This window comes from Garra rufa, chromosome 15 (assembly GCF_049309525.1).
Source record: "Garra rufa chromosome 15, GarRuf1.0, whole genome shotgun sequence".
Lineage (NCBI taxonomy): Eukaryota > Metazoa > Chordata > Actinopteri > Cypriniformes > Cyprinidae > Garra > Garra rufa.
Genome location: NC_133375.1, coordinates 25,592,375 through 25,611,947, shown reverse-complemented (window position 1 = coordinate 25,611,947; position 19,573 = coordinate 25,592,375). Strand labels below are relative to the sequence as shown.

Sequence of the window (19,573 nt, the reverse complement as noted above, 5' to 3'; positions counted from 1 at the left end):
TATTGGTAATAATGATAATAATAATAAAACTGTTTCTTGAACAGCTAATCAGCATATTAGAAGGATCTGAAGGATCATGTGAAGACTTTACATTTTAAAATATATTTAAATAGAAAGCAGTTATTTTAAATAGTAAAAAGATTTCACAATATTACTGATTTTGCTATATTTTGGATCAAATAAATGCAGGCTTGGTGAGCAGAAGAGACTTCTTTGAAAACATTGAAAGTGTTACTGTTCAAAAACTTTTGACTGGTATGTAATATATAGGCTCTATACATATATGTCTCAATACAGACTGTGAGTATAAACTAAATAAAATAAAGTCAATACTGATAGAGTGCTTTCATATGTCAATAAGTAGACATTATAAATGCTGTAGTCTTCACAAGGGTACACAAAAAATAAATGCATACATATTGCACGTTTAATACTGACCACACAAACTTTATTGAAAATGGCAAGTATGACAAAGTCAAAGGCCAGTTCAGTAAATCAACAAACAAATGTAAAAGCAGTAGAAAAAGACACTTGTTCAACTGCCAACTCTCTTTGGTGCGTTTGTGTTTCACATTGGAACTGTCAATCTTTAACCTCATACAATTTGGCACCTGTTTTCCAATTAAGTAACAAAACCATGTATTTATTTCCCCTGGAACAAAATAAATAGGCATCGCAGGACAGTGGAAACTTAAAAAGGAGGGGATTGCCATCCTCTATTGGTATTAGCAATGGTGTGATACTGTGAGTGGGCGTGCATTGAAATCACTTTCAAGCATTGCATTGTCTCACAGTCTAAAGGGGACCAGGAGGAAAATATGTAATTTATTGACATGCAAAGTCATTATTCCTTTTGTTGTTTAAAGGTTTTGGACAATTGTTGGTACTTCTCCATGAGTAAGAAGTTCACAGTGAGGTCTAAAAGTCTAAAAGAAAATTCTTCTGTTTCCTATTTAATTTATTCCTATACAAATATCCATCTAAATTAAAAAGTAATTAGAAATGGGTTAAACAATTTATGACACATAATAGGCCTACTGTTGTTAGATTGTGACAGATCAATGGGAATATGGCATGAATCACTGAATTCACAGGTTAGGCTTTGTTTGCATCATTATTGCATCACAGCAATGTAATTAAGCACCTTAACCATAGTTATGACTCATCTATTCCTCACGATAGATGGCATTTCACCCACTGCACCACGAAATACTGCAACTGTACGTACCTCGCATTTGTTTGACATATTATATGATATCCAGCAGAAAAAAAATCCTGAAATGGTGTAAAGCTGATTGTCTGTTCTCAATTGTAGTGCAGTTAATATCAAACGATATTTCAGGTCCAATTTTCATCTCAATTTAAATTTAATTCTTGCCTATAGCAGATGCTGACATGTTCAGTTTAGGTTTGCAGCCATTCTGAGATGATGTTGAATTTTCTTATCATGAGCAACATTTTCTGACAAACAAATTGAATCAGGAAAATATGTTTTACTTTCCCTAGTATTGCACTCTGGGACTATGGCTTTTATTTGATGGGGACAACAGAACCGATGATATGTGACAAACTTGATTGTTTCCTGGTCTCCATCAGATAAACAAACCTCTCCAGTCATTTATTTTGGCTTTTTAGCATTATTTTAAAGCTATGTAGCGGACTTCCATCTCTAACACAAGCATCATTTATCGTTACGAGGCCTGTTTGTAGAAACAGCCTCAAAATGGCATGACATTTCTGTGTCCCCCAGAAATCCTCCACCATGAAACATCATAGGATTTTTATCCATTTTTATTTTAAAGATGGCAGGACGTTAGTCCTTTCCTTACTCAGTGGGAAAACAGATCTGAGGTGAGTTGGGTCCAGCCTAACTGATGTTTTGGTTTCTCTCAAGTTCAGGAGAGAGAAAAGATGGTGATGTTCCTCTAAGAAGGCTTTACGGACCCTTACAGTATTGTGGTTGAAGATCAGTGACCTCCTCCACTTCGATTCTCTCCGTAGACCCAATCCAGTGTGATGAACGTCAAGCTCATGCTCATAAAGAGGAAGCCCAGAGCAGTGAAGCAGGCAGCCTGAAACACAAGAGCAGAAGCTTTTGCTGACTACAAACATCTTAGCTAACCATAATAGAAAGTTTAAGACATACCTGAATTTTTGGTCTTGAGTTCATTGGCTCGGTGGAAACAATACGGATGTAAAAAAGACCAGGGAGAATGAAGATCAAGCTCGGAGCAGAGGTTGCACCTATAAAATGAACACCAAATAAATGACTTCTACAAGACATTTAAGCTGAAGGTGTGATCACATTAGCAAAATTTTGGCAAAAATAGTGTCAATAGTGACAGTATTCACAAAGATAGGAACCACAGCTTACATAGAAGTCACTTTCAAATCAAGCAACTTTATGTTGGTCAATGTAGCAAATCTATGTGAACAGCCTGTTGCAAAATGTGCATGAAAACTCTTTTTCACATACACACAATTCCAGATTGCATAGATTCCTAAACAGCAAATGACAAACAGTACATTGATAGACTCCCCAGCATTTGAAATGCACCAGTGATTACATCACTGTAATATCTGCATGGTGATTTGTGATTGGCCTTGTTTTCCTAGCATACAGCTAACCAATTATAGCTGTCACCTAACAGATCAGCTTTATGCAAGAAATATGTTAAATTTACATTAATTTAATTTAATGCTTAAAGGAGAAGTTTACTTACAGAACTAAAATTTACAGTTAATTTACTCACCCCCTTGTCATCCATGATGTTCATGTTCTTTTTTCAGTTGTAAAGAAATTATGTTTTCTAAAGGAAAACATTTCAGATTTCTCTCCATATAGTGGACTTCTACGGTGCCCCCGAGCTTGAACTTTCAAAATGCAGTTTAAATGCAACTCCAAAGGGCTTTAAACGATCCAAGCCATGGAAGAAGGGTCTTATCTAGTGAAACGATTGGTTATTTTCTAAAAGGAATTAAAGTTTATATACTTTTTAATCTCAAATGCTCATCATGTCTAGCTCTGCCTTTACTTCTGTGATGTAGGACGATTTTGAAATTGGAGGAGAAAATGTGATGGGAGTTTTTCAATTTTTTTCATACCCTAATTTGAACCGGAATACACAGAGTGCACACAGAGCTAGACAAGATGAGCATTTGAGGTTAAATATATCACCTGTAATTTTTTTTTTTAAATAACCGATCGTTTTACAAGATAAGACTCAGCTGGGATTATTTAGAGCCCTTTGAAGCTGCATTTAAACTGCATTTTGGATGTTCAAACTCACGGGCACCATAGAAGTCTACTATGTGGAGAGAAATCCTGAAATGTCTTCCTAAATAAAACACAATTTCTTTACGACTGAAGAATAAAAGACATGAACATCTTGGATGACAAGGGGGTAAGTAAATTATCTATATTATCTATACTTCTCCTTCAAAGGTGTCATATCTAAATTACAAATGTATTATTTTACCCAATATTTTTTTTGCCACTACATATTTTTGTCAGTTCAGTGTTTACATTTTCCATTTATTTACTCACCAATGATGCCGAAAATGTCACGAATGTTGGGCACAAAAATGACGAGCAGATTGACAACGAAAAGGAGGCACAATGCAATAGAGATGTGACGCACCCAGTGGAAGGGCTTATCTGGGAATAGAAGCTGAAGAAGGGCTCTGCGAATCTGAAAATACAATATGACAAAGAAAATTTTAAATAGAAAAAAAGAAAAATCTTTAAAACAAATTGTTTACTGAATCTTTCAAGGTTAAAGGGACACTCCACACACACAAAAAAAATGAAAATTCTCTCATCATTTACTCCCCCAGGTGTATATTTCTATCATGACAGCTCTTTGAAGATTTTTGGCAATGTTGACAATGTTAATGTATTTGGTCTTGGCAAACTAGATCTGCTACACTACTGAATTGCTGTTGCTGTTGGTTATTGCTGTTGTTGCAGATGCAAAGCAAGTACAGGAACTTGGTACTGCCAATACGCCGTTATGCTGCTGTGAGTATTTCAGAAATGCTGCTACACAAATAGCATATATAAATATAGCTGCAAGCAGCAATTACGGGGCCAAGCATTCAAAGGGAAAATGAGGAGCTAAGGATGGCATGGAACATAAGACCAACTGCAACAATGAGTGAAAGGAAGCCATTTTAAGATGATTTTAGTCAAAACGACAGAAAAATAATGTAGAACGCCTACTGACATGATTTAATGGCTTATTACGTTTGACCAACAGGTTGCGCTGTTATCAAAACGATGTGGTGTGTTTAGTGTGAGGTGACAAAGGCACACTCAAAGTTTGGTGTCATTATGTCAAAGCTTTGCAGAGATAAAGCCTCAGAGTCATTTTGGCATTAAGCCTAAAATTTGTAGTGGGGCTGTACGAAAACGGTTTCATCTATCATCATGAAATCCATAACTTCTTTATCAGCACAGTCTGAAGATGATTTGTCTCGATTTTGGTGAAAATCGGATGAACGGTCTAGGAGGAGTTCGAAAAAGTATGTTTTCAAAATAAACCAAAATGGCGGACAGGAAGTTTGGCCAACTGTGGCATAATTGTTATCTATGTTGTCAGCATGACCCAAGGAATATTTTGAGACTAATTTTATTACAATAGGCTAATGCTATCTACAGTTATTAGCATTTTTGGACGTTTTATAATTGATAGTTAATGAATGGTTTATTACTCTTGACCAATAGGTGGCGCTGTTACCAAATTGATGTGGTGTAATCACTGTGAGGTGATAATGCCACATACAAAATTTGGTGCAAATATCCCGAAGCTTTGCAGAGATAGCTTCAGATGCGCTTTGGCATCTTTTCAGCAAATTCGTTGATGCGTTAAATGAAAACGGTTTCAAATATCAACATGAAATCCATAACTTTTTGTCAGCATGGTCTGAAGATGATCCGAGTCAAATTTGGTGAAAATCCAACCAACGGTCTAGAAGGAGTTTGAAAAAGTAGGATTTCTACAATAATCAAAATGGCGGACAGGAAGTTCGGCCAATTTTGGCATAATTGGTATCTATGTTGTTGGCATGACCCAAGGAATTTTTTGAAACCAGTTTCATTATAATAGGCTAATGCAATCAATAATTATTAGCATTTTTGGAAATTTAATAATTTAAGGTTAATGAATGGTTTACTACTCTTGACCAATAGGTGGCACTGTTATCAAATTGACGTGGCATAGTCAGAGTGAGGTATCAATGGCACATACAAAGTTTAGTGCAAATATGTCAAAGCTTTGCAGAGCTACTGTCATGATCTGGGCTGTGGGGCTCCCCTCAGCCACCTGAGGTCGCTGTTTTCCCTTCCCTGCACACACATCCCTAATTGTACACTCCTGTCTAGTCGTTATCACTGATTACACGCACACCTGTTCACAATCACATCTGGTCTATAAGAACACTCATTTCCCACTACTCATCCTGGCTGCATTGTCTTCGTATGTGTGTCTCTCCGTTCCTGATTCCTGACCTTGACCGTGTTCCCTGTTTTGGTTTATTTAGTATTCAGTTTATGTCGTGTTGTGCCGTGTTGGCCTTTTGGTTTTGTTTTGTTCTGTTCTGTTTATTTGTGTTTATTTAATTAAAAAATACTTACCTGTATTTGGACCCAGACCCTTACTCCAACGTGACAGAATGCAGCCAGCACAAATGGGTCCAGCGGGGAAGAATTTTTTTTTTGAGGCGGCGGTCGGGGCGGCGACCATTCCCTCTGCTCCCAACACGGAGGGGATGTCCTTTGAGGCGGCGTCGGCAGCGCGCTTTGAATATATCTACGCCTGCCTGGCGATGGACGCCCGTGTCGCAGAGGATTTGCGAAGGCGCCCCTTCTTTGCGGTGGGGGTGGAGACGGAGTTTCGTGGGAAGGTGGCGGCTTCCACTCTCTCTGTTCCGGACGCGGCGGTGACCGCTCTCGCTGTTCCTGACGCGGCGGTGACCGTGCTCTCTGTTCCTGACGCGGCGGTGACCGCTCTCGCTGTTCCTGACGCGGCTGTGACCGCTCTCTCTGTGCCGGACGTGGCGGTGACCGCTCTCTCTGCTCCGGACGCGGCGGTGACCGCTCTCTCTGCTCCGGACGTGGCGGTGACCGCTCTCTCTGCTCCGGACGCGGCGGTGACCGCTCTCTCTGCTCCGGACGCGGCGGTGACCGCTCTCTCTGCTCCGGACGCGGCGGTGACCGCTCTCTCTGTTCCGGACGCGGCGGTGGCCGCTCTCTCTGTTCCGGACGCGGCGGTGACCGCTCTCTCTGCTCCGGACGCGGCGGTGACCGCTCTCTCTGTTCCGGACGCGGCGGTGGCCGCTCTCTCTGTTCCGGACGCGGCGGTGACCGCTCTCTCTGTTCCGGACGCGGCGGTGGCCGCTCTCTCTGTTCCGGACGCGGCGGTGACCGCTCTCTCTGTTCCGGACGCGGCGGTGACCGCTCTCTCTGTTCCGGACGCGGCGGTGGCCGCTCTCTCTGCTCCGGACGCGGCGGTGACCGCTCTCTCTGTTCCGGACGCGGCGGTGACCGCTCTCTCTGTTCCGGACGCGGCGGTGACCGCTCTCTCTGTTCCGGACGCGGCGGTGGCCGCTCTCTCTGCTCCGGACGCGGCGGTGACCGCTCTCTCTGTTCCGGACGCGGCGGTGACCGCTCTCTCTGTTCCGGACGCGGCGGTGACCGCTCTCTCTGCTCCGGACGCGGCGGTGACCGCTCTCTCTGTTCCGGACGCGGCGGTGGCCGCTCTCTCTGTTCCGGACGCGGCGGTGACCGCTCTCTCTGTTCCGGACGCGGCGGTGGCCGCTCTCTCTGTTCCGGACGCGGCGGTGGCCGCTCTCTCTGTTCCGGACGCGGCGGTGACCGCTCTCTCTGTTCCGGACGCGGCGGTGGCCGCTCTCTCTGTTCCGGACGCGGCGGTGACCGCTCTCTCTGTTCCGGACGCGGCGGTGACCGCTCTCTCTGTTCCGGACGCGGCGGTGGCCGCTCTCTCTGTTCCGGACGCGGCGGTGGCCGCTCTCTCTGTTCCGGACGCGGCGGTGACCGCTCTCTCTGTTCCGGACGCGGCGGTGGCCGCTCTCTCTGTTCCGGACGCGGAGGTGACCGCTCTCTCTGTTCCGGACGCGGAGGTGACCGCTCTCTCTGCTCCGGACGCGGCGGTGACCGCTCTCTCTGTTCCGGACGCGGCGGTGGCCGCTCTCTCTGTTCCGGACGCGGAGGTGACCGCTCTCTCTGATCCGGACGCGGCGGTGACCGCTCTCTCTGCTCCGGACGCGGCGGTGAACGCTATCTCCGTGCCTGACGCGCCGGAGACCGCAATCTCTGTTCCTGACACTGCGGCGACCGTGCTTTCTGTTCCTGACGCGGCGGTGACTGCGATGCACGGGCCTGGCCCGTCGTCCCTCCCCCTGATTTGCCTTCCCCCGTTCCTCCACCCTCCAGACTTGTGGAACGTCTGGGAGCCGTTCCGTGGGGAGGGGGTAGTGTCATGATCTGGGCTGTGGGGCTCCCCTCAGCCACCTGAGGTCGCTGTTTTCCCTTCCCTGCACACACATCCCTAATTGTACACTCCTGTCTAGTCGTTATCACTGATTACACGCACACCTGTTCACAATCACATCTGGTCTATAAGAACACTCATTTCCCACTACTCATCCTGGCTGCATTGTCTTCGTATGTGTGTCTCTCCGTTCCTGATTCCTGACCTTGACCGTGTTCCCTGTTTTGGTTTATTTAGTATTCAGTTTATGTCGTGTTGTGCCGTGTTGGCCTTTTGGTTTTGTTTTGTTCTGTTCTGTTTATTTGTGTTTATTTAATTAAAAAATACTTACCTGTATTTGGACCCAGACCCTTACTCCAACGTGACAGCTACAGCCTCAGATGCAGTTTGGCATCTTTTCAGCAAATTTGTTGATGCACTAAACGAAAACCGTTTCCTACTGGGCATCGACACGAAATCGATGATTTTTTGTCAGCACAGTCTGAAGATGATCCGAGCCAAATTTGGTGAAAATCAGAGTAACGGTCTAGGGGGAGTACGCAAAAGTAGGTTTTCAACATAAATCAAAATGGCGGACAGGAAGTTATTCCAATTCTGACATAATTGGTATCAATGTTCTCGGCATTATCCAAGGAATATATCAAGACCAGTTTCATTACAATAGACAATCTAAACAGAAGTTATTAACATTTTTCTGAATATCTTTATAACTTTTGACCACAAGGTGGCGCTGCCTCCAAACTTTTTGAGCACTGTCAAGGCATGGTGCTGAAGGTACATACCGAGTTTCGTAATGATATGTCAATTTATTCGTAAAATATAGCATTTTATAACAAAATTCAAAATGGCCGACTCGCAAACTGGACAACATGGGAAAATTGGATATGGTACGACTTGGCATGCTCCTCCAAATCTAATGAGACCAGTTTCAAGATTATTGGCCAAACCCTTGAGAAGTTATAAGCAAAAATAGCAATTTTTCATAACTCCTGACCACTAGGTGGCACTGTGCCGAAACACTGCAGTTAGCCTCAGGTCATGCTTGTTATAACACACAGCAAGTTTGGTCTCAATATGACAAACCGTTATGGAGATATAGCCTTACATCCATTTTTGCGTCTTTTTCGAAGAATTTGTTCAGGCATTATTCGAGAATGGTGTAACTAAAAATCTTGAATTACATAACTTTTTGCCACCATGGTCTGAAGATGATCTGTGCCAATTTTGGTGAAAATCAGACAAACCGTCTAGGACGAGTTTGAAAAAGTAGGTTTTTCAAACAATTAATTATAGAAAAAAAAACTAAACCTCGGCATGAGCCAATGATTCAGAGAAAAAAAGAATTTTGATTCTGTGGCTTACGGTTCAAAAGTTATTAGCAAAAACAAAGTAAAATTTTGGACAAGTGGTGGCGCTAGAGAGTTTGAGTTAGAGACTCCAAACTTGCTATGGTTAATGTTGGGACTGTCCTCTATCAGTGTGCCAAATTACACAACTTTTCCGCAAGCGGTTCTATGGGCTGCCATAGACTTCCAGAGCGGAAGAAAAAGAACGCTAACGGATACAATAGGTGCCTATGCACCTTCGGTGCTTGGCCCCTAATAACCTGTAGCAGATCTATACAGGTGGAGCTGGGGAGGTGGAGGGTTTCAGAGTAACTCTGAAAGCATACTGCAAAATAGTTTAGTGAATGCTAACCAGCCATTTAAATGTAAAACATGAACCAGTCAACTGAAGCCCAGTTGTTTCATGCTGTGAATATCATCAGTTTGCATTAAAGGGAGAGTTCACCCAAAAATGAAAATTCTGTCAATACTTACTCACCATCATGCTGTTCCAAAACTGTAAGACCCATAAATATTTTTGATAAAATCCGAGAGCTTTCTGACACTGCATAGACAAGGGTCCCTGACAAAATAGTCCATGTGGACATCATTGGTTCAAACCTTTTTTTTTGAACCACTGATGTCACATGGACTAATTTGTCAATGTTCTTGGCACCTTTCTGGATCTTGAACAAGGTAGGACTCTTGCTGTCTATGGAGCTTCGGATTTAATCAAAAATATCTTAACTTGTGCTCCACAAAGACAAATGAAGGTCTTGCAGGTTTGAAACGACATGAGGGTGAGTAATTAATGACAGAATTTTCATTTTTGGGTGAACTATCCCTTTAATTGAGATTTAAGCACATTGTGTGAAATGCACATTTGACAAAGTGCTGATGTAGCGTTTTTGGCTCTTATGAACCAAGTATATGGCAGTTGGCTAGAAGTGCTGGATTGTAGTCCAAAAAGTTTTAAGTATTAGTAGTATTTTTTCTCACACATTCCTGTTGTTTCGCTTTAGAACACATTGATTTATCAACTTCACTCTTAAAAATAAAGGTGTTTCACGATGCCATTGAAGAACCTTTATGTCTAAATGGTTCCATAAAGAAACTTTAACTTCTGAAAAACCTTTCTGTTTTATAAAAGGTTCTTTGTGGCGAAAGACGGTTCTTCAGATTATAAAAAGGTAAGAAAGAGGTGGTTCTTTAAAGAACCTTTGACTGAATGGTTCTTTGTGGAACCAAAAAATGGTTCTTCTATGGCATCGCTGTGAAGAATCTTTTAAGAACCTTTATTTTTAAGTGTGTTGGGTCATATGGATTACCAACACATTCAATTTGTGTGGTTTTGAAGCGTCAACTTTGAGGTTTTCTATGCATTATATGCACTCACAAATTTTTTTTTTTTTTTTTTCATAAAAATCAGTCATCTGGAACAGCATAAGTGTGAGTAAAACATTCTCATTTTTGTGTGGAGAATTCCTTTACATTTGACACTGTTACAACGTAGTTTCATCTTTTCAGAACTCCAGGAAAGCTGGTTAGATGTCACTGAAGAGTCTCATTACCGGGAAGAGCACAACCGGAACAGTCAGAGTCACGGCCACCAGCACGGCCAGTCGCACACACAGGATGAGCGTGTCCAGAGGATCCACTTTACTGTAGGTGTGTAGAAGTTCTGCCTCTGTGTTTACTGAAAGAGATGAATATATATTGAGATTAACTAATATTTCCAGGCTGTGCTTAAATTACACACAAGTAAACAGATGCAGGTTCTTTTATTTATACAAGCCAACCAAAATTTTGTTATTTTAAAACAACTATAATGAAAAATGTGAGTCTAGCCTGTAACCAGCCTTGCTTGCAGCAATAGACATAATTTTTAATTTCAAATCCAGTGTGCTTACAATAAAAGGTGAGGTAGCCAAAGATGGCAGTGAGCAGATACATGACAAACATCCCCAGGATGGACACGTTGGCAATGGCCTGCATGCGTCTCTTTGTGGGACTAGAAGTGTCAAAACAAAAATCATAAAAGGAGATTTATTTTTGACTCATGCCTCCCGTTTTGCAATAAAAGACCCTTTCCTTTTAACAACCCAATGTCTTTACACAATTTAAAAGTTTTAAAACCCAAACTTTTTTTTTTGAGTGTATATGTCAAAAAATAAAAAAAACAGTTTTGTTTTCAAACAGTGACCACCATTATAATTAGTGGTCATGAATATTTTCATAGAGAGTGGATGCTTTCTAAACGTACTTGCGCAACTCGGTGTAGATCGGTAGCACCTCTGGGTGGCATACGAAAGCGAAGGCCAAGATAGGAACCGTGTAGGCCGTCTGCAAAACAACCAGAGTAACTGAAATTACACAATGCTGTTTCTGATCTCATGCAGTTAGGCGGTCTTAGACCTGTGTCATCATACTGAAATTAGTCATTGCTTTGGTGACATTATTTCCATCTGCGTTCTAAGCATTTCCTGTCTTTTGAGCTATAATGACGACAGATTATCTGTCCTGGGGTTTAAGGTCATAAATTGTACTTCCTGAATAGATTCTTGCAATGATAATTACAGTTACTGACCTGCTGGTTGATAGTGAAGTATTTGGCTTCACATTCACCATCAAGAGTTATATTTTCAGCAGTGTGGTTGGTGAAACCATCAAAAGGACAAGGGATGTTGAACTTTTTATAGATGACCTAGGGAACACAAACGTTAAGTTGAAAAGACAAACAGGAGAGGGCGAAAACAAGACTAGGAGGAAGCAAACCAGAAATATTGAAGAGTGCCAGAAAGTTTATAAGAGAAGTAGCAATGTTTTGAGAGATCTTTTGATCTTCTCACAAAAAGCCCACACCCAGACCGCATTAAATGAACTTACTGAGATCAGGAAGAAAACCATACATGTCAGAGAGAAGCCACTGGTGTAACCCAGGTACCCTGCAACAAAAAACAGACAATATTTCACAAAATGTGTATATTATACTATATTTGTTAAGGGTAGATTAGAAAATCTGAAAAATATTCCGTATTTTAGGATTTTACATAAAAAGCAACAGATCCTATTATAGTGCCCTCCACTAATATTGGCACCCTTGGTAAAAATGAGCTAAAGTGGATGTGAAAATAAATCTGCATAATTTATCCTTTTAGTCTTTCATTCAAAAAATTCACAAAATTCTAACCTGTCATTGAAGTAAATCAATAGAACCTAGGGGTGAAATCTCACTATGAAATAAATGTTTTCTCTAGTTCACATTGGCCACTATTATTGGCACCCAATTATAGCAACGTCACTTTCCCAAGATAACAGTTCTGAGTTTTCTAAAACAATGTCTAATGGGTTTGGAGAACACCTGACAAGAGATCAGAGGCCATTCCTTCAAACAGAATCTCTCTAGATTCTCCAGAATTTCTCTCTTCCCAGCTTTATGTTGGTGCTTCTTCTCTTCAGTTTCTATACAGGGTTCAGCTCAGGGAACTGGGACGGCCACGGTAGAAGCTTCATTCTGTGCTCAGTGACACAATTTTTGTGTTGATTTTAATGTTTGTTTTGGATCATCGTCCTGCTGGAAGATGCAACCATGGCCCATTATAAGATTTCTAACAGAGGCAGTCAGGTTTTGATTTTTTATCTGCTGGTATTTGATTGAATCCATGAAGCCATGTATCTAAACAAGATGTACAGGACCTCCGGCAGAAAAATAGGTCCACAACATTAAAGACCCAGCAGTATTTTTAACCGTGGGCATGGGGTACTTTTTTATCCCTGTCTGCACCAAAACCATCTGGAGGGTAAGCTGCCAAAAAGCTCATTTTTAGTTTCCTCTGGCCATAGAAGTCAGTCCTGTTTGAAGTTCAAATCATGTCTGACAAATGAATATGCTGGAGTTTGTTTTTGGGTGAGCCAGGGGGATTTTTTCTTGAAACCCTCTGGAACAACATGTGGTGATGTAGGGGCTGTTTAATCATTTTATTTTAGGCTTTCTGACCCCGAGACTAACAATTCTCTGCAATTCTCCAACTGTGATCATTGGAGAGTCTTTGGCCACTCAAACTCTCCTCCTTATCGTGCATTCAGATGATATAGACACACATCCTCTTCTAGGCAGATTTGTAACATCTTTAGTTGATTGGAACTTCTTAATTATTGCCTTGATGGTGGGAATGGGGATTTCCAATGCTTTAGCTCTTTTCTTACAGCCACTTTCTATTTTGTGAAGTTCAACAAACTTGTTCTGCACATCAGAACTACATTCTTTGGTTTTACTTCTTGTGATGGATGATTAAGGGAATTTGGCTTTTGTGTTCCTCATATTTATAATACTGTGAAACAGAAAGTCATGACTGGACAATTTTATACTCCTAGCCACCCTGGTGTGCTAAAAGATTGTAATATTAATGGGAATATACTTTAGAGATATTTAAAAAAAAAAATTTAGACAAATTTTTAGGGGTGCCAATAATTGTGGCCAACATGAACTAGAGTAAAACATTTATTTCATAATGAGATACCCCCCCCCCCCCCATTTTCCATCATTTTACTTCAATGAAAGGTTAGAATTTTGTGAATTTTTCGAATGAAAGATCTAAAGGATAAACAATGCAGATTTATTTTCACAGTCATCTTTGCTCATATTTACTAAGAGTGCCAATATTAGGGGAGGGCACTGTAAATGTGTGTGTGTGTGTGTGTGTGTGTGTGTGTGTGTGTGTGTGCACATGGTATTCATCATGTTGTGGGGACCAAATGTCCCCACAAGGATAGGAATACCAGTAGATTTTGACCTTGTGGGGACATTTCTCAGGTCCCCATGAGGAAACAGGCTTATAAATCATGCACAATGAGTTTTTTTGAGGAAGTAAAAGTGTGCACAATCTCCTGTGAGGGCTAGGTTTAGGTGTAGGGTAGGTGTAGGGCGATAGAAATTACGGTTTGTACAGTATAAAAACCATTACGCCTATAGAATGTCCCCATAAAACATGTAAACCCAACATGTGTGTGTGTGTGTGTGTGTGTGTGTGTGTGTGTGTGTGTGTGTGTGTGTGTGTGTGTGTGTGTGTGTGTGTGTGTGTGTGTGTGTGTGTGTGTGAACAAAGTAGATTTTGAGAGGAAAATATTATGAACACTGGCAATGTGACAAGCAAATAGAAAGGATGTGAAAAGGATGGATTCACAACAAACACTGAGCAGAATTGCTTACCAAGTTGTCTCATCAGGGCAAGGGGCAAGATGATGCAAAAGGACACAATGATGATCAGATAGTTGCCATTCAGGAACCACTCACTTTAAAAAAGAAAGAATAAGTTAATGTGAAAAATCAGCCAGCTCAACTCACATTCTGCAGGGAACATAGCAAATGTTAATATATTTCAACAACAGCTGAAGGATTTGGATTGCTCTGAGGTTGGAATGTTCTATTGGTTTCCTCGGATGACCCTAAAAATGTTATCTAATTCTTGGCTAGATTAAGTTAGACTCATTAGGATAACACGGAGATAAGCAAATGATTGTTTTATTACCCACTGCTGTGCTGAAGGCCAAGGAAAGCCTGAATAACCAGAGGTAATTCATACTTCACAATGAAGAGGTAGCTAGACATAGCTGAAAGAAAGAAACGGATACATCAAATAGCAGATTTGATGAATGGCAGATGTACATATTTAACAGGAATAACAGAAATAAATAATCAAGGATCTTTGTGTAGCCTTAAGGTGACTTTTGCCTGTGTGTCTCCAGGTTTAGAGCCCCAAAAGCATCATAAATAAAATACAGCTGACAGGACAATAAAACTTTTGTTACATCGTCTGAGAGAGAACATTATGTAACATAATGCTGTTAACATATGCACATCATTCCTCATGAGACTCAGAGACTGCTGCTTAACCACTGTATATACAGTACATTTACAATATAAATATACATTTTCATGTCCTACTAACAGACCAAATTTGAGAGTTATTATTTCAATCTAATGGACAATAATAATTATAATCAGTATAACTGGGCCTATTGAAGTGTTTAATTAAATAGTCAGCAAAAAGATAAAGAAAAAAGAGAGTTTGGAAATAAAATCAGAACCCAAAACTCCAACTTACCACCAATGTTGTGCATCGTTATGACAACAGCTGCCAGTATTTTTCCCGGGTGTCCAAATGCTCGTTTACCCAGTTGTTCATAAGCACGAATGCCTGTGCAGACAATAATACAGGTTAGTGAGGAGTGATTCAGCCTGATGAACTAACTGCAGTCTCTATATATAGTTAGGTTCAAATGTCTGACACTACAAAATCTAATTGCATCTAAAAATAATATAAAAACTTTAGATTAAAGTTTAAGGGCCTTTTGGCGTTAAAATTGCCCAGTCAGGTTTTAATAAAGACGCACAGTGAAGAATTAGCACTGAAAAGGCATGGACACAGTTATTTTTGTGCCTGACCTTATTGAATATGCATTTATAGGAGTTTCTCTTTCAGTATTCAAATGAATCATGCAACGCGTTTTACTAACGCTTGCTCTCGTCAAATTACTGGCATTAGCTCCATTATTTAACACCCACAAAAAACAATGTCTTAAACTGCAATTATTATTGCTAGGAGGACGCACCGCAAAGGACAGAGAGCTCGTGGTAAAAAGCAGAAGATTTTTTCCACATGTATTAAGTTATTTGGAATATCAGAAGAACACATTATTCAAACATATCATTTGCCAAGCCACGTTATTTTTAATTTGCTTCAGGGAATAAAAGACGACTTGGAACCCTCAACTAGGAGTCACGCAATACAAAGTCTATCAAAACTTCCAGCAAAGCCTTCGGTTCTTTTCAACATACTGTGGCTTCTTTATTTTTGTATTCTTTATTCGTGACTATGCTAATTTGCACTGTGCTTGGTATATTGCGTTGGTCGATATGTAAATAAGATGTTGCGCGCTCCCCCTAATTTGCCCTGTTTAGTAAAACTGGCCCTAAAACTTTAGTGAAAAGTTTGTATTTAGTACAGTCATGACAACTCTCAGTATAGATTGTAAAATCATTAGTATTGGTAATAGAAGATATAGAGCCATCGCAAACCGTCTTTTGTTTTTACTTTTTTTTTTTTGTCTATGCGATGCATTATGTTTGTCTAAAGTTTGTTATATGATGCTACTGTCCTACTTTAATTGCCCCTTGTGGGATTAATAAAGCTGTTAAACTTAAACCTAAACTTTTGGTGTTAAAATAGTACTGTCAGGATTTACTAAAGACAAACAGTGAAAAGGCGTTGACACCGGTTATTTTTGTGCCTGACCTTAATGAATATGCATTTGTAGGCGTTTCCCTTTCAGACTTAAAAATCATGGGAGGAGAGTATTAAAATGAATCAGGCAACGCGATTTACTAACATCTGCACTCGTCAAATTACTGGTGTTTGCACCATTATTTAATGCCAAAAAAAGCATGTCTTAAAGCAGGCGCTAATTTGCACTACTCTTGGTAGATTGTGCTGGTCATTATGGAAATTGTCTGACTGCGTCTGTGTTCTTCAATATGTGCATTGTCAGTAAATCACACACAGAATTTTCCCCTCCCATCTGCGCTTTTATGGAATTGCAATGTAACGCTTATTTGGCCTGTTTACTAAATCTGGCCCCAAATCTCTTAAATCAGCCGTACCCACAACCCCTGCGCTCCTCAGCAGAAGATGGACAGAGTATGATGACAAGACAGCAATGCTGGTCAACAAGACCCTGTTAAAAGCAAGCAGAAAACACAAAACACATGAGACAAGAACATAAATGATGATTTGTCTCATGCTCTACATAGCTGAAAATATGCACTAAAAATGAAGCATAAGTTGTCTTCATTTTTCAAAAGATATAATCAAACAATCAAAGATTTATAAAATGTTTATTAGATCATTCAAATGGTGCCTTACATTGTGCTACCTGGTCTCATGACAAAAACGTACCTGGGGGCACTTTTTCGCGAGACGAAAAATACGTACCAGTAAGTACATATCACTGCAGTTTCCAAAAGAAATTAACGCTAGAGGCAGTAAAACTCTGACACCTTTTATTTCTTTTCACACAAAGTATGATTTACAGAGTTTGATAAAGTGTAATTTTCGCACAATTACTTGAAGAACATTATTTTATGACTTTAAAACAATTTTAATATGCTGGGAGATTTGAAAACTGAAGCTTTTGAATGTTAGCATGACATATCCAGCTTCATATCTATGGGTTTTCATAGACAGTAGGTTTGTTTGGTAGCTCACGCAGTACAGAGATGTACTTGTGAGGTGAAGAGCTCCGGTTCGAAACCCATGTAACTACGATTTGACAAAATAGTTCAAATCTACACATAAGGAAGATTCAAATGGCATCAACAAATGTGTTTTTATATAGTTTTTATATATATATCATCATCGGTTGGGTTTGGTGTAGGGCATATTTCCAACACGATAGAGCATTAACTTTTAGCAACAGCAATATTTGAACTCTGAACTGTCGCAATACATACCTGAAGATACGTAATAAAAACACAGCAATACATGCCTATATCAACGTAATACAAATGTGCCAGGGTTCAAGTATTGAACCTGTGTTCAACTCAGTGGACATTTCTTTTTGAAACTGCTGCGAAACGTGCAGTAACCCTACTGAAAAAAACAGCATATGCTGGTTAGGTATGTTTTGATGCTGGGATGCATTAACCAGCAAAGGACCAGCATGAACCAGCTAAAACCAGCATCCCAGCACCAAAACATACCTAACCAGCATATGCTGTTTTTTCTGCAGGGAAGGTACCTAAAAATGGTGCTGCTAAAAAGTACCCAGAGGTACGTATTTTTATGAGACTGGGTTGACATTGTGCCTTGTTGTAAGACTAAGGGATTTGAGGTGCATTCTGGGATACTCACAGAAAGAGGATGATACCAGTGTTGGACATGGCATAAGACAGTCCTAGAATCCCACTGCCCATGATGGCATTGCTGAGGTTGAAGACAGACATTCCAAATGACGTCTTTCCTTCAAACTAGCAAAAACAACAGACAGAGAGACAATAACAGGGAGTTAGCGGGAGCGAAAATAATCACAGAGACATTAGAAACAACTTAGTCAAAATTGAATATGAGTTTGATTTCTGGACTCACATCTGTAAACTGAGGGGGTTTTCCTCCATCACTCTTATGTGGTAAAAACTCCTCTCGTTCAGGTGACTCTCTAAAACAAATAGAAAAAAGGTCACACTCTATAAACGCAGCAATTATTAGATCATCAATTATGATGTTATATAGTTTAAAAGTCTAATGTGTAAGTAAAGGTACAAGCATACAAGCATACAAGCATAGCCTGCATGTTCACTAATACTTAACCATGTGGAGCTTTTTCATTTACTCTTTACATTTATTATCCCCTGACATTCATTTTATAGGCAGTAAACAGTAAATCAGGGGGTTCAGGTTCATAAAATTAATTGAAGCAAGAACCCTTTCCAAATTTTTTGTTTTGCCTTACAGGGTGACCATTAAGATCTTACAAAGTGATATGCCTGATATCCTGATATATTTAAACAGCCCAAGTTTATCATGGTGTTTATATGTAATAAAATGTGTCAAGGATGATATCACTTAATATACTGTTGTTAAGCAGTTAACGCTGATTTGTTCAACCTCTATGGAATCTATTAATGTGACCATAAATCCGGGGTTATTTCCATCTGCTAATGAGGTGAAGGGTATGCTGTGGTATACTGCTAAATTTCTCACTCCCTTAAAAAATATTTGAATGATGTTGCAATGCTCACATTTTCCTTTTAGGTTCATTTTGGGTTGACCCAAATATTCACTTAAAATAAATGTAATTCTGTTTATGACTGCGGTGTTGTTCTAGAGAAGCAGATGGTGAGCAACTGACTAGTGTGTTTGCTTCGCTTTTAGTATGAATCTGCAGGGCAGTAGAAAATAGATATGAGGTGACTGATTTAGTGACACAGGAAGCGCATTTGCAATTCTGTTTTTAAAGTAAAATCACTACTAATAAGTGACACATACCCTTCCTCAAGATGTTGAAATTCTTGGTGGTGACCGTTTGTTAGTTTCTGAAGTTCCATGATGTGTTGTTTCTTTCTTTTTCTCTTTTGAGCAGTGAAAGTTGTGGCGCGGAGTGAGGGGTTTTCTCTAAAGTAGATCTGTAAGAAAAAAAATGACACAAAAGCAGTTAGACTAAAATAGTACAAAAATGTAAAATAAATAAAATAGTACTAATTCTGTAGATGCAACATTCTGTATATGGGCCATTCTACAGAATTAGTTCAGTCAGAGTTGGAAACGTATTGAAAAAATGTATTTTTCCATAAATTTTGTATGTATGCAAATTGTATAATATCCAAGGTACACATTTCTAGTAATTGTGCAGCTAATTCTCATATTGTAGTTTCAGAAAATTTTGGAATATCTGTCCTCTCCCCAAATTTGTCACTACCGAAACACAATATATAATTTAATAAGAAAGGTTATTAACCTATTAAGATTTTGCTTACATCTTCCTTGTAAATATATATATTTTTTGTGTTATAAAAAGTTTTCAGAGGTAAATCAATGACAATTACAATTTTAACAACATTTAAAGTGTGATGTATGAGATTTGTTGTATTTTGAATTAAATTTTTTGTGGTAAAAGGCAAAAAGTTGATCATACTGATTTCAAACTTAAGGATTTATTAGTTTGAATATACATTGAACCAAA

The 19,573-nt window shown here is 39.9% G+C and overlaps 1 protein-coding gene across 1 annotated transcript; it reads right to left on the bottom strand.

The window, feature by feature from the left end:
- Window positions 1-426: 426 nt before the first annotated feature.
- On the bottom strand, window positions 427-18,997 carry slc38a5b (solute carrier family 38 member 5b). The gene is made up of 15 exons (XM_073818762.1): window positions 18,880-18,997; window positions 17,980-18,049; window positions 17,746-17,861; window positions 16,497-16,570; window positions 14,941-15,033; window positions 14,365-14,446; window positions 14,046-14,128; window positions 11,723-11,781; window positions 11,424-11,540; window positions 11,100-11,179; window positions 10,747-10,847; window positions 10,408-10,532; window positions 3,548-3,692; window positions 2,147-2,244; window positions 427-2,072 (listed from the first exon to the last, which is right to left on the bottom strand). The coding sequence occupies exons 1-15, from the start codon at window positions 18,936-18,938 to the stop codon at window positions 1,968-1,970; spliced, it is 1,407 nt and encodes a 468-aa protein (XP_073674863.1). The 5' UTR covers window positions 18,939-18,997; the 3' UTR covers window positions 427-1,967.
- Window positions 18,998-19,573: the final 576 nt, after the last annotated feature.